The following is a 14,962-nucleotide window of genomic DNA, read 5'->3' on the forward strand; positions in this document are numbered from 1 at the left end:
AGAGCCTGTGTCACCAGCTGAACTTGCACACGGATATAAAAGCCTTGACTGAATCAGTCTTTCAACCCCTCCCAACATTCTGCTTCGCTGTAAATGAGAAGTGCTTCGGATGACGCAAATACAGTACCTCCTCCTGAACTCATCTTTACTATGATGAGGCCTTCTCCAGAGCCCAGTTTATCTGCTACTGCGCTGATCACTTCCTTCACAGAGGAGGACACTGGCACCCGGATGGTGGTATAGGTTTGGTCGATGCAGTACACCTTAAACAGAACTAAAGAAAAAAGATTGCACTGTGTATGCCACGTGTAACAACCCCAGAGACTCACTTAAGCAACAATAAATCACTAAGGTTTTGATAGCTCCCCTTTCCTCAGGTGTCCTGCAATTTCTAGTGCAGAAATCTCCCATTTCCCAGAGCTTCCAGTAAACCATGAAGTACTAGCATTTCAATGTTGCTACATTATTTATGGATGCCAATTTAATACGGCACTTTGTTATGTTCCAGACATTATAATGTTTCAGATCAACACTTTTTTTCAAAAGTCAGGAAATCTGGCTGCAAAGTCCCTTAATTACAGGAAAATAATTTTCATATTTACAAAATAGACTTGAAAATAGTTTTGGTTACAATCAGAACTTAAATCAAACTGTGTTGCAGCCTGTTTTTTATTACAAGCAAGTGTATAATTGCTGAATCGAGAATGCTGTAGATGATAAAGAAAAATACCCTAACAGTAAGAATGTACTTGAGTGTACAGTACAAATTGGCTCACAGAGGGATACACGAACCCAGGCCTCTGGCTGCCTAGAAATCAATATGATAGTACATTAGCCCGCAGAAAGCAAGGCAGCCCAAAATGACAGGAATTTAAGACAGAAGAAGTTAGCAAAATACTCCTTCAGCTCAGCTGTCAAGCCAAGCCAAGCAGCTGCTGCGGTTTGGCTGTCCATGGATTTTCAGTGTTCAGCGTGCTGCCCACCCTACGAATGAGAAGATGCAGCCGTACATAAGGGGCAGTTACTGCCTGTCCACACTGACACAAGAAGCAGTACTTCCATGGCCGCAGCAGCTGTCTCGCTCCTTGTAGACCTAGAAGAAACAGTGCAGGGACAGCAGAAGCTGCATGCCTGGCAGGATGTCTGTTGTTCGTACGCAGTTACTTCTAGATTTGGAAACAGCTCTTCCGTTGCTTTGATTTATGCCACCAGGTTTCTCAACTTCATGACCTTGCATTTTGTTCCCTGATTTTTACTGCTATTCACCAGCAACAGCTATCCTTTAATACCAAATGCCTTGAGGCAGAAGCTGTTTTCTGTGACGAAGATGCACCAAAACAACCACTGAAAGACTGGCCCTAGAAGCTGCAAAGAAATCCTCAGATTTGTGAATTTTAAGGGGTGTGTATCTTTGTTTATAATGAACAGATCTCATCAGCAGTGCTCAGGATTTTGTTCACAAAGCAGAGTTTAAACCTGCCTGAAGGACAATGTGTACAACTACAATGATATTCTGATACACTGCTGTAAATTTTACCGTAATCTTGTCAGAGAATCAAACAACAGCAACAGGGCAAACCAGCAGATTTGGTTTGCTGGGCCGTGTGCCACAGGGCAGAGATCCATGGCATGATTATCTGCTCCACTCCTGTCTCGCAAAGGAACAGCTGTACATGTTAGCTCAAACTACAGAGGGGATACAGAGGGTCAAACACGACCTTCAGGACTGCGCTGCCATTGCTTGCACGGGCACTGTCTGTACTGGTTCTTACCTGTTTTGTTCATTCCCTATTTGAAAGGTTTTTACATCTTCCTCTGAGGAAGCACAGTGTTTGAGAGCACAAGTAACTAAGAGAAAAGAGCAGGAGTACTTCAAATCCATGACGGAGAAAGGTGGGCTAGCAAAAGCAAATAGTTTGCTTCAGGCCAGGCTTCAAACTGTAGGTAGGTACTTTTGTTTGGTTTTAGACTGTATTTTTGAGACACACAAATTTACTGCCAGTCTCAGTGGCTCGAGAAAACTTTGCAGAGAAGGAACTCACCTTCGTCGCTGCCCCTGATAGGCTGGCGTTTCTGTGCTCTGTCATCACCGGTGTTGAACAGCTGCAGAAGAACTTTTTGCTGAAAATGAACCATCAGCATTCACGTTAATGAAAACAAACATTATGGAGCAGTAATGAAGTACAACAGGTCTCTTATCAGTGGCAGGAAAAAGAGTAGCAATGCAAAATTTGACAATCTTATAAGCTATTTCTCAAAGTGTTGCCTTAATAGATCCATTATTAGAGAATATGCTTATGAATTTGCTGTGCTACAGCTTTTACTTTAGAAAATGGACAAATAAATTATCTTACCTTCTTTTGGGGCGCTTTAGGTTCTTCAGAACTATAAGAAGGTAAAGCACGGAATTAAATATTACCCAGAAGATACTGTGTACAAAATCACCGACAGGACATGGAGCACTTGTCAAACTACAGTATCAACACACTCATGTTTGCCCATATGACAAGACTAGATGATACCATAGTTAATCTATGACCAAGGCAGGGAAAGTACTATACCAAGTCCATGTAAGCATGAAATAAGCATCCAGTTTCGTTTCAATGGTGTGCACATAATTTCCTATTCCTTCTGTCAACCTTATAATGACAGTTTGGTGTTTGCAAGAATGATGTGGAAAGAGAGGGCTACAGCCATTCATCCAAACAAGCTTGCATGCAAACGTTCAGTGCTGTATGACTGAGTGCAATCCATAGAATGGATTGTTAATAAATATAAGCAATAAATTTCCTTCATCTATTTACTGAGAAAAAGGGCAGGGGGAGGAAAGAAGCAAAAACTGTGCTTACAGTTGCTTTACAATTTTCTCCAGCTCTGGAAGTTGCTCCTTTAGCGCTGCAATCATTCTGGTATCATCCGATACAGATACATAAAATTCCTGTAAATGATACAGAATAGTCTTTAAATAACTATAGGGGTAAATGAGCAGTACTCAGGATAGAGGATTATGAGATGACATCTGATAGCTTAATGATTATAAAGAATGATAATCTGCATAGAGGAACACATGCTGGGCCCAACCCTCTATTACTTCTGCTTGTTTATCTCCAGCTGATTTAAAGCAAGAGTTATGCATGCAGAAGGGAAGCCTGACGAGGCTCCTCAGCTCACTGTAACCATTGACTGCTTCTGCAAAACCTGCATTTTCAGATTACCAAGGATAAAGGCTGGAAAATTCACAAATAATCTGGCATGACAAGGTTTTTTTTTACCCACTGCTGTTGTGGACTACAACAGTGGCTCATTTGCTACGGAGTTGTGGACTCTCAGCTACGCCAGTCTGCTACAATATTTCCCTCTTTTAATCACTACTCAAACCTCTTCCTGCTACCCCTACATAAAACTGACCCACAGAAGGACCTATGTGCTTGCAACGAGTAACTGTTCTTTAAATTCTGGACTCATCAAAGACATTGTGTCTGTCTCCAAAGACTATTATGAAAAGCTTTCCCATGTGTGGTTGCTGTGTGTCTGTCATACGTAAGGCCCCTCTCTATTGCCCTCTGCCAACTCTTATCTTAGATTCAGTTTAAGATCCTCAGGGCAAGAACTTCCATTCTGCTGGTAACAGGTGAGATTCTGTTCCATAAACACAATACATAACTAGGTATTATTATTAACAATAATAAGAACAGAAACCAAAACAACTAAACATGACATTAGCAGTGCGTCTTATCTCAGAAATACAAGGATATGGCACCTACCACAAAGACCTCACAATACGTGTCTGAGGAATTACATGATTTTAAGAGATCAGACGGGTTCTGAAGACCAAAATCTTAAATGCCAATAGCTACAGTACAGCTTTCATTCAAATGGAAAGGATTTTTGGTTCTGTAGAGTGAGAACCCTCCAGTTCCTTGCTGGCACACCTCAGGCAGGCATAAACAGCTCCCAGTTCAACCTGTAGGGCCTCTGAACCATTCACATAAAATACAAAAAACAGCCAATTCATCTATTGCCATAAAGCAACCTACCCACACGGTGCTTGGAAAGGGGTCTGCCACGCTGGCAGGTATTTTCAGAGGTCCCTAGGTTGACAATGGTTCAAGCACTGTTGCAGTGCATATACTGTCTGCAGCTAAACCCAAGAAAAGAGTTATGAGTTTGCACTCTGAAATGACCTACTTCTCTTCAGTTGATAACAGAATTCGACAGAGCGGGAACAGGCGCTTTCAGCTTATCTTGCTTAGTAAGTACTTTTCAATACAATGATACAACAATTCCTTTATACCTCCAAAAAGGCCATTGCTGCTTCATCTTCCTGTAGTAAATCTCCATATAAAGCAGCCCACTGCAGAACCAGTCGAATGACTCGCCTCTTATTGTTGAGGGCATAATCCATTTTCTCCTGCTCTGTACCCTGGGAAGGCTGGGCATGATAGGTGCCACGGTGTCAAGGAAAATGCCCAGTGATTGAAAATATCAAAACCAGCATGAATTCACAAACAACTGACTTCCAACAAACCATTTTCAGGGTGTTCAAACATAACTTTCCAATATATACTCTTGATTTCTGTCTGTCACTAGCATAAAGACTTGCAAACCTTCCACGTTCATACTAAAAAGTAAAGAGACAGCGAATTCTCCAGACAGGTTCTCTAGATGGGTTTAAATTGTAAGTGGGGAGGTTCAGATTAGGTATCAGGAAGAAGTTCTTCACGGAGAAGGTGGTGAGGCACTGGAACAGGTTGCCCAGAGAAGCTGTGGATGCCCCATCCCTGGAAGCGTTCAAGGCCAGGGTGGATGAGGCTTTGAGCAACCTGGTCTAGTGGAAGGTGTCCCTGCCCATGGCAGGGGGGTTGGAACTAGATGATCTTTAAGGTCCTTTCCAACCCAAACCATTCTATGATTCTGTGATTCTATGACAGTCAACAGTATAAAAATATGCAAATAGCAAAAAGGCCAAAAGTAACATTTACTGAAAGGAAAAAAAAAAAACCAACCCCCTCCCCCCCAAAAAAAAGTAAAGGCATAATGGACAATAAACTGAGATAATTTCAGCCTATGCTTAACCTATGCAAAAATGAGGAAGAATCCCCAGCAGAAACAGGATATTACCATTTGTGTGCCTACTTCTCCCATACCGGAGGTTAACAATCCATATTTGAACCGTGTTCCAATACACTGATGACTGAATGTGAAGGAAGCACAGAATGGGTGCATTTACATCTTCAACTTTTCTTCCCTGATACCAACATGGTAATCCAATTCTGGATTGTCATGAATAATGCTATTCCCTATTATACAGTAATGCTTAATATTAAAATACTGAGACTCACTCACAGTGAAGCCCAGCATCCTTTCAAGGTGCACTTTCAGTTGCTCTAACAAAAGATTTAAAATATCAATTAGAAAATTAAAATGGTAATTAGAAATCAAATTTACCCAAGGTATTTATTTTAAGCTTCTCATTTGGAAACATTTCTCTAAAAAATCCTGATAAAATATAATGGGAAAAAGTATCTATTAATGCACACTTTCCAAATGATCCTCCTGCCCAAAACCCCTGCAGAGATTTGACATGCTACTGTGGTTACTGGGGTGCTCATTTGACTGACAAATTTGTACAAATTTGCATTTTGATATCATTCAGAAAAGTTCAAAATTACTAGAGAACCAAACATGTCAGTACCTTTATGGGAGTAAGTAACTCAAGGGGTCATAAGAAGTAAATAACACATTGTAAGCTATGTGCTCTCATGTCTCAGGGAGCAGGTTTAATATTCTCCCGAGTCATTTTTCTCATGCCATTTTTGCCTTTCAAACCCTGTAATTATTTAATGTATTTTTACTTGAATATTAACTGACTCACCACAGGCACTGGTAATTTTTCTGTATTTTTATTGTTCATTTATATTAATTGCTCTTTTATTAACATTATCACAGGGAAAGTCAATGAAGGGTTCTCCCATTTTTACAGAACCTACAGGATGCAGCTTCACTGCAGACTGCAATGAGAAGTAAAAAATCATGTGTATTTGCAACAAGTGTCAGATAATTGCAAAATATTTATCAACACCAACATGGTTAGAGTTCAATTTATATATTTCTAATTATGTCTAGCGTATGCTGGGAAATGGAAGCAATTCTGAAGTCTGTTCTTCCCTGCATGGGAACACTTAACCATATCAGGAGCTGTGCAAAATCAGCACCCATTCCTACAGTAGAATGCAAACTGTTTTGCTGGCACGATGGTAGAGGAGGTTCACTAAATATTCATACGGAAACATGCTAAAGGACTACCATCTACAGAGAGAAAAAGAGGACTCTATACTTCAAAAGTATTCAGACAGTGGTCCCTTAAAGACGCACACCAGCTCACACGCTCGCACACCACCACTATCCCCAGTGTGCTTTTGGAGGTGCTACTCTGTTTCAGGTTTTCTTCTGGGCTTTGTCCTGCCCCACTCTGACAAGCTGTAGCTCTGATAATTTACCCACGTCCATTTCTGTGAAGAAGAGTGGGAAAGAGGCGCCTTGGTCCAACACACAGGACTGATGTCCTGATCCAGGGCAGAGCATGCCCTTCCTTTACTTCCTTATAAAAAAGAAGTATGTGATTTTTTTTTTAATATTGCAGGATCCATATACTTTAATGACTAAAAAAGAGTGTTGTGCCAAGGGATGGCACAGTATAAACACTGAATCCACAGCAAGCAGTAATGTTACTTAGCCAAAACAGTGCACCCGTCCATTCCTTTCAGGTTTAAAGAACTTAGAGATGGCAAAACGCTGCTGTGGAAGAAGTGAAAACCCAAATAATCTATACCCTGTGCTATGCTTGAAAATATGCAGTGGTCTAGCTCTACTCACACTTGCCTGCTGCCAGCTAAAGTAGTATCTTAAGTGGGTGTAGGAACATAGACATGTATTGATTGCAAATTGGGAGCTGGAGCAAAAGCAGCTTCTCTGACGGAATCACCTTTCTTCTTTTTCATGTTTTAATTTCCTCACTGAGCATAACTAATCTCTCCTTAGTCTCACAGCACCGGCAAACATTTTAGTGGAGTGATTTTGCTCAAAAAAGATGCTTTGTTAGCAACCTTTCAACTCTAACAATAAATTTCAGTGATACAATTAACAGAGAACAGTTTGATTTTCCATATTCAGAATGAACCAAATAAACAATAATTCAGCTCCAGGAAAAGCTGACACTAAAGCAGCGGGATACCAGTTACTTCCAGCCCTCCTCCTCTTCTCTGAAAAGAATTAGCATGATGCCTGCCATGACCCACTTCAGACCACGGACTTAGCCTCCTCTCCAGAAGAGATTTCATCATGAGTGAATACGTATACATAAGTGACACTATCACTTTGATCTTCAGAAAAGCTTTTCTCCTAGAAACAATGAGGTGCGTTTTGCTTATGCCTCTGATTTTCCCAGTTATTGGATATCAGAGGTATACTATTATAACTGAGGATAGACAGGCCTGAGTCTCAAATGGACTGATTGAATAATATGAGCGAGATAAATCAGAAAAAAAACCCCAAACATAAAAAGTGCTGCCCTTTTCTCCCCCTCGCAAAGCTGTCAGCAACAGCATTTCATAATACTTCTGATATCCCAAACTATCTGGTTTTGGAAAATGTGTTTGTTTCAGGTGTACGAACAATTTTCTGCAGACCAGTTTTATGGGTCCAAAGGTTTTCAAAACAATTACTGTCCTTGCTAGGAGTAACACAAATGGATTCTCAAGCTTGCCAGACAAGGACACGATGCTCTATTTTGTGGTTCAGGGTGTTAGCTTTCCCAGATGTCACTCGCCCTGCTGAGCTTCAAGGAAAGCACACTTTCACAACAATCTGATTCTAAAAAAAATAAATAGGGAATTGAAGTTATTATAGCCCTGTCAGAATTCTATAAAGCAGAAAACATTATATGTTTATTTAATGCTCCCAGTCACTTGATGGCTTCAAGTCACTCTGCACAAGGAAAACTCTCAGTGCCCAGCAGTTCCCCAGACTAAACGACCTGCCAGTAACTGGTTGATGGACATTTCCCAGAATCCTTCTGTAAAACACGCAGACAGTATGAGTATCAGCTCCAGCTGTCACTGTAAGCTTCCATCTCCTAGGTATTCACACTGAAGTTTCTTGCAGTTTGTTAACATTTGCTACAGACTATTATTATTGTTCATAATTATTATGACAGTACCTAGGAACTACTTAGTATTCTACTAGTTAAGGCACCCTTTTGCTTGCAGCAGTTTGGAGCTTGTAATCTGTAAAGTGGACCATTGAAATCAGCAAAAGACAACGATGTTCGTTAGAATCCACATACTGTAGTTCAGCAAAAAAAACAAGAAAGAAAGGATACAGGAAGGATAATCCAAACTTTTATGTAATTTCACTTAAGTGGTGGAGGGACACTACATTTCTTTCCCTTGGAATACAAATAAGCAGAGGAAAGAGAACAGTGTTCACGCTCCGGGACAGTACCTCATTGTGGGCACACACTATCCATTTCAGACTTGTTGAACTATGGACAGCTGTCAGTCAGACACCGAGAACCTACCCACGAGTCACAGCCTCCATGAAACGGGGTGTACTTCTTGAGAGAGAAAAGCTGCAGTCTCATTGCCGACAGTGATAGCTGTTAAAAGGATGAAACTTCTCCCTTACAAAAGGATATTGTGCCATCAAGGCTGGGCAGAGCTGACTATTTGGCATAAAAACACAGTGCATCATAATAAAATCATTTAAAACAGAATCTGTGAAAAGAGAAGAAAGGAAACAGTCAATGAAGCCCCTGCAAACAGCTTGGGAATCACAAGGATGAGTCTTCTTTCAACTAAAATACCCTATTAGCCCTCTGCAGATAATAAAGGGGTCTTTTTGCACTTTATTTGTAGGCGCTAAATATTAAAACAGGGTATGAACAAAAACAAAATAGGAAATATTGAGCTTTTACTCCTGTCTGCATGAATTTTATTGCACTTGTGTTAACAAGCTGCAGAGGCCAGAGTAAGTTGGGCAGTGAGAATAAACTTTATTTTACTTTTAAACTACCCAAGTCTTATATGGAATCACTGAGAAACAATAATTGCCATGCCCTGGGATATCATTTCTACAATGCAACTTTGGATGTTAAGAGAAACATTTAAAAACCCTGTAAGTAAGGAATGTTAGAAAAAAATATGGTGAGATAACCATGTAATGTAATACTACATCATCGCTTCCACTGTAATTCACATACGAAAACCTCTCTCAGCTGACAAAACTCACCTCCGGAAGGGCGAGACTTTTTCTCTGATCCACAGCAAAGTGGATTTTAACTGTTCATAAATTAAAGGAATGCATACATGGAAATTTTGATTTTCCAGCACTCTGAGCTTCTATATCCTAAAAACGGCTTTGTCAGTGAATTGTGACATTCAGTGTCCCATTATGATATAGGTATAATCTTGGCATTGGATGTTTTGTGGAAAAGTTTTAAAAGATTTAAAAAACAATTCCGTTTCAAAACATGTATGATACATGCATACTATGAAGAGTAAACTTTGATTATATACTTGCAGGCTTAAGAACAGCGTTCTGCTTGTAATCCTGATAAACAGGCATCTATGAAAAGGATCATTTTTATTCTTAAAAAAGTGCTTAAACCGCACACTGGAAAAGGATTTCTGTAATCTTTCAATTCTTCCACCACGTATGGACAACTATACAGGTTTCTCCGATATTATGAGGTCAGCAACAGATTAACTGGATTTAAGAACACCTCTGAATATATATTTCTTAGACATCTGCAATGTAAAGAGAACTTGCTAAAGCAGTATTATGTACCTTAATATAAAAGTCTCTGCATTACTTTATCATAATTAGAAGGAATTTTTTATGCTTGACTCTTTTTAAAAATTAAAATACTTACTAATAATAAGTCAGCAAATATCTATATCCCTAGGTGTAAATTCTCTGTTGTCTTTACACTAATGAAAAGCAGCCTAGTAAGTGCAGCTGCAGCAACCTGCGTTCTTGGGACTTGGCCCATGGTGTGCTGACTTCTGAGTAACAATTCTTCCTTCCCTGCCCATGGGCAAGTATCACAAGCAAGTAATTTAAATTGCCATACTGTAAGTGTGATATGGAATGAAAAATCAGGAATACTTATACCAGCACAACGCAGTGGCTGGAGGTATCAAGCTAGTTCACAGTATTACGTGACATCCAGAAGAAGAAGTATGAGTACCATCATCAGGTGGCAATGCAAGCTCTCTCCTGGCCTTGCAGCCTAATTAAAGTCATGGCCATGGTCTGGCACCTTGGAGAAACTGCTGTTCTGCTCTGAACCAAAAGTACAAACACAACAGAGCAGGCAAGAAGGAAGGGATTGGTATCTTTAATTCTGGATTTCCTAGGTTTTCTTGGGGTTGTTTCTGAGAAGTGGATAGTTCTCTATCAGTAGCTGCTTTTCAAAGTATCACATCGTGGTGCTTCCACAGCAAGACCATCTCATGCAGTATTAATAACAAAGCCTTTGTCATGTAGATACCTGTGGCTTCATTTAAAGTTGGTTCAGGGCGCATAGTTTCTAGAAAGTGCTCTAAAATTTTCTCTGGGGTTCCTGACATCACAATATACCTGAGGGAAGGAAAGAGGCAGTTAGTGTCTCATAGGAAAAACAGCGAATCAAGAAACAGTTGTGTACCAGTGAGAAGACCAGGACTGACGAGTGCCTGAGTACAATACCTCCTCTGGCCAGAATTTCTGTGCGGCTTAGGACAAAACCACTCACAGTCGTTGCTGGCTTCCCTGCTGTAGAATGGGAGCAGTAACTCCTTCCACCCTACCCCGGGAGTGTGAGATGACAGACAGCCCCCTCCTTGCTCAAGTACTCCAGTATACCCGCAATCAGCAGAGCTGCACTGGTGCAAGCCTGGGGAAGTGCAATCAGAAATGCTTCGCGCCTGAGAATAAATATCTCAGTAATGGCAGCAATTTGCAGTCATTAGAGGGTCTTACAGACTTAGCATGAGCATGAAACAGAACTGGTATGTATTGGTGTCAGAGCAAGAAACAATTTCCTTCACCATCCCCGACAGGGGTTGGTCTGAGAAGACGGGGGACAGATAATGAAATAGCATGCTCTATCTTCAAATCTCTGCAATGCCTTAGATAGCTAAAGTAAGTTTTTCAAGTGGATAAACTTAGGATTGTACCATTTCCTGGAGAAAATTTAGGGAGGTGAGAGAACTAGTGCAATAGTCAGGTTTTTCTGCTTCACGCAAAAACACCGGCAAGATTTTAAGTACCAGCAGAATATCACAGGCATTGCTAATCTTATCCTGTCGTCTTTTTTCCCTTTCCTTGCAGATCAGATTTATTTTTTATCTTTCCCTTCATTCTTTCAATCTTTGCATCTTTTATTCTTTTTTTTTTTTTTTTTTGGAATCCAACTGATAAAGTATGAAACTTAAAAAAAAAAAAAGGAAAAAAAAAAGAAAGAAAAAACCCCGAGAAGTGAAGATACTCTGCTCCTGCTGAGAAATAAGTGGTGGAGCTGAGCTCCTGGGAGCTCCTCCTCACTTTGAGCGCTGACCGTCACAGTTCTTTTACCTGCCAACCCCTTTGGAAGAACTGTATTGATGTCCCAAGAACACAAACACTTGTTAAGCCAGTGCACATTCTCGCAGAGATACTAACCAAGTATCTAAGTGAGTGAAGCAGAGAATTCACAGGTTGCTGTACTCTGAATATGAAAGTGAAAATGAACAGTGAAGTGACTTGCCGGGCTGCTGAATTCATCCTCTATGAGTGTGATCACCCATAAAGAGTGAGATCTTGGGAGTGAGAACTTCACAGCTAGTCCTTGGAAGCGAAACTGTCACTGCCTGAAAGCATGGCTCGGGGAACTATGCCTATGTAGGAGCTATGCCAGCTCCTCTACTGAGGGGGCAGCAGAATCCAAACCGCAACTGAGAGGATCTGCTCCCAAAGTGAAGTTTCCCCCAAGACGAAGATGAGGAAAATGAGGTTCTTGGTTGACTTGGGGAACACCTCCGGGATGCAGAACATTTCTCTAGTGCAAATGCTACGTACCTGCTTAGGGAGCAAGGCCCAAAGGGCAGCTCAGCTGAAGAGATAGCAGAGGTGTAAGCTAGCCAATTAAGTGCAAACCAGCAAGACTTTAAGAAGAGGTCCCTGTTAAGATTCTCTTTAGGGCACAGTGATTTTCAAGTACTGAACACTCAACTAACATATTCCAGTAACACATTCTGGAAATCAGAATACATCAGTACCTTGGATTTGGACTCTCAAGCATAAATGTAGCCACTTACTCTACTTACTAACAAAAGAAACAAAAGGAATGTCATCTTCAAACCAGTGAACTCACTTTGAAAGATTTTAAACAAAAAGACACTGCCACCACACTACTAACAAAGTAATCTGACTACTGAAAAGCAGCCTTGAAAGTGAACTTTCAAGGTAGTTTCCTCTCCCGTGCAGCTTACATCTATTTGTCATTGTTGTATGTGAAAGTTCCCTTGCTGGCACCTTGACAGTAGCCAAAAGGTATATTTACAGAAATGAAATTCTGAGCTTTACCTGAAAATATTCCTGGAATGTAAGCTCTAAAATATGGCCTAACCTAGACAAGGACCATAAATGTCTCTAGCTATTTTTATCACGTTCTGAACAAGAAAATGTTCAATAACACAAATAATGCTGATGCAAAGAGTTTGCAATCAAGGTTGTGTTTGAAACACATTTAAATAAGGCTTTCACTTTTGAAAGCATGAAAAATATATCAGACCCAAGAAAATGGATCTAAATCTATGACCAAGTTGCTGTGCATGGCAGCTGCTGATACAAATCCACTGGCTGCACTCGAGTTTCCCTCACCTAGACAAAGAAAAATGTGTTGTAAGACTGCATGTTTCCCTGGTAGCATAGTTTGTTTTTCTAATAGATCAAGTGAAAGATGAAATGGCAGTTTCTGAAATATGTGAAATGTGTATATAAAATACAAGGAATGGTTTATTCAATCCTGCACAGATCCTTACAAAGCAGTTAGGCAGATAAAATAGGCATATGAAATCCCAGATCAGATAAAAACTGTACCTAAAATATCTCATAGTAAATTAGCTCTTCCTTTGGGAGAAAGTACGGTTCAGGGTAAAGGATTCAGAACTTTGCAGTGCTTATATTATGGAGTTGTTGGAGCACTTCTGAACAAAATTGAGCATACATTTGCAAATAACACATTTACAAAGCCTTTAGGGGTTTTACCAACGTTTGGAATGATAATAGCCTCACTCTACTCTTATCTCAGTAGTATCCAAGCAGAATTGTACTTTTTCTCTTTCAGTAAGGAAGTAAAGAAAATATAATGAATATTGTTATTGCAGTGCAAAGCTATTCTGTAAGATAAGCTGTGCAACTTTCATTGCATGAGATCTTCATTTTGTACATAAATTGTACCTAGCAAACTCTTATTAGAATCCAGAGCTCAAAATCCAAAATGAAAATATCTGTACTTAACAATAAAACAATGTATTTTCCTCACGTCTTTTACACAGTAGCTCAGCTTAATAGGGTTTCAGCATTCTCCATGTGCAGTCTATTTAGAAGCTATTACATGAGATAAGTATTTACAGTGAGATCTTTAGAGAATTATTGTGTAAAGACATAGAACTGGTGTGCTGCTGAAAATGGATATATTATCCAGTATGGGGCATGTGGTCAGCAGATGATTAAAAAAAGAAAACTTTATATGCACTGCATTCTTCCACAGAAAGGGGGAATATGCTATTGTTTGGATAATAATACCATATGAAAAGGTTAATCATTGTCTGACATTTGCACTGTTGAATGAAAACATACTTGTGCTGAGGCTGTGAATTTCCTTGATTAGAAACCCTGCTTCCAGCTGGGATCTTCTCCAACACCAAGACATCTTGGTCATGTTCTTTGAGTCTTACTGTATTTGCTTCCACATCCTGCAAGATAAATTACTTGTAATAAAGTAATCGCACCCAATTTGGCTGATTAGTTACTCTTTCAAACACAAAAGATTCTTGGGTTGGTTCTTTTCCCTTGTATTTATCTAGCTTTCTTCTGCTTTTCTCACAGGCAGAATCAAGAGGGAAGCACTGGCACTGGGGGAAGAGGATGAGAATTGTGGAGGGACTAGAGCAAGAACCATGTGCAAAATCTCCGGCTATGGCAAAGGAAAAGAAGTTTGCCAAACAAACAAGTCTGTCCACCCACAACATTCCATATGTAATGTAATCTCTATCGCCGCTTAGACATCAATATTATTATCTATAATCCAAATTATTTTTTAAAAGAAAGAAAACGGCACTTAAAATTGGTAATTCTTAGCTCAGTAAACTGTCAGTAAACTTTTCATTTTATAGTACCAGATCATAGTAGAAAAAGAAAAAAAAAAGAATTAACTATCATGTGCATTCAAACAACACAGATGAAAATCAGTAAGACCATAGACTTTGATCTTCTTTGAAGTATCGACCAAAGCTAAATCAGTTGGGAGTCTCCATGGCCAACCCAACCTTACTGCCAATGGGATCCTCGTCGCCTTTTGAAGAGTAAACACATTCTTCTGTCATTTTTCTAGCACAGTACTCTGTCTGGATGGTTTTATTGCTGCAATACTGGGCACGTATACATTTGAATACAGGATGATACTGGTTTTGATTTCCTATACTATGAATGATCAAAACCCAGCCTGCATTTACATAATTACAGCTGGACTTTGGAACTCATTTGCCCTAACGTAAAAAACTCTAAAATCAGTCTGTGAATATCTTTCTAGCTTTCTGATAAAGACATCTGTGTATTTACCTGTAGCTTATTTAATTTGCCACTTGATCCTACCTTGAATCTGTTGAGTTGAAGGTATCTGTCACTGACCTATCTGGGTGTGCTGGGTTCAGCCAGG

The 14,962-nt window shown here is 39.9% G+C and overlaps 1 protein-coding gene across 1 annotated transcript in view; it reads right to left on the reverse strand.

The window, feature by feature from the left end:
* The window catches only part of RAPGEF4 (Rap guanine nucleotide exchange factor (GEF) 4), a gene marked incomplete at its 5' end in the record, with an annotated part of 37,313 nt that extends 23,307 nt beyond the window's left edge, over positions 1 to 14,006 (reverse strand). The window contains 8 exons of the mRNA XM_010154736.1: positions 128 to 274; positions 2,043 to 2,121; positions 2,355 to 2,385; positions 2,850 to 2,938; positions 4,295 to 4,445; positions 8,696 to 8,774; positions 10,553 to 10,641; positions 13,885 to 14,006. Coding sequence (XP_010153038.1) covers positions 128 to 274; positions 2,043 to 2,121; positions 2,355 to 2,385; positions 2,850 to 2,938; positions 4,295 to 4,445; positions 8,696 to 8,774; positions 10,553 to 10,641; positions 13,885 to 14,006 — 787 coding nt within the window. The remainder of the gene's footprint in view (positions 1 to 127; positions 275 to 2,042; positions 2,122 to 2,354; positions 2,386 to 2,849; positions 2,939 to 4,294; positions 4,446 to 8,695; positions 8,775 to 10,552; positions 10,642 to 13,884) is intronic.
* Between the last annotated feature and the right edge of the window lie 956 nt (positions 14,007 to 14,962).

This window comes from Eurypyga helias, unplaced genomic scaffold (assembly GCF_000690775.1).
Source record: "Eurypyga helias isolate BGI_N326 unplaced genomic scaffold, ASM69077v1 scaffold5087, whole genome shotgun sequence".
NCBI classification, from domain to species: domain Eukaryota; kingdom Metazoa; phylum Chordata; class Aves; order Eurypygiformes; family Eurypygidae; genus Eurypyga; species Eurypyga helias.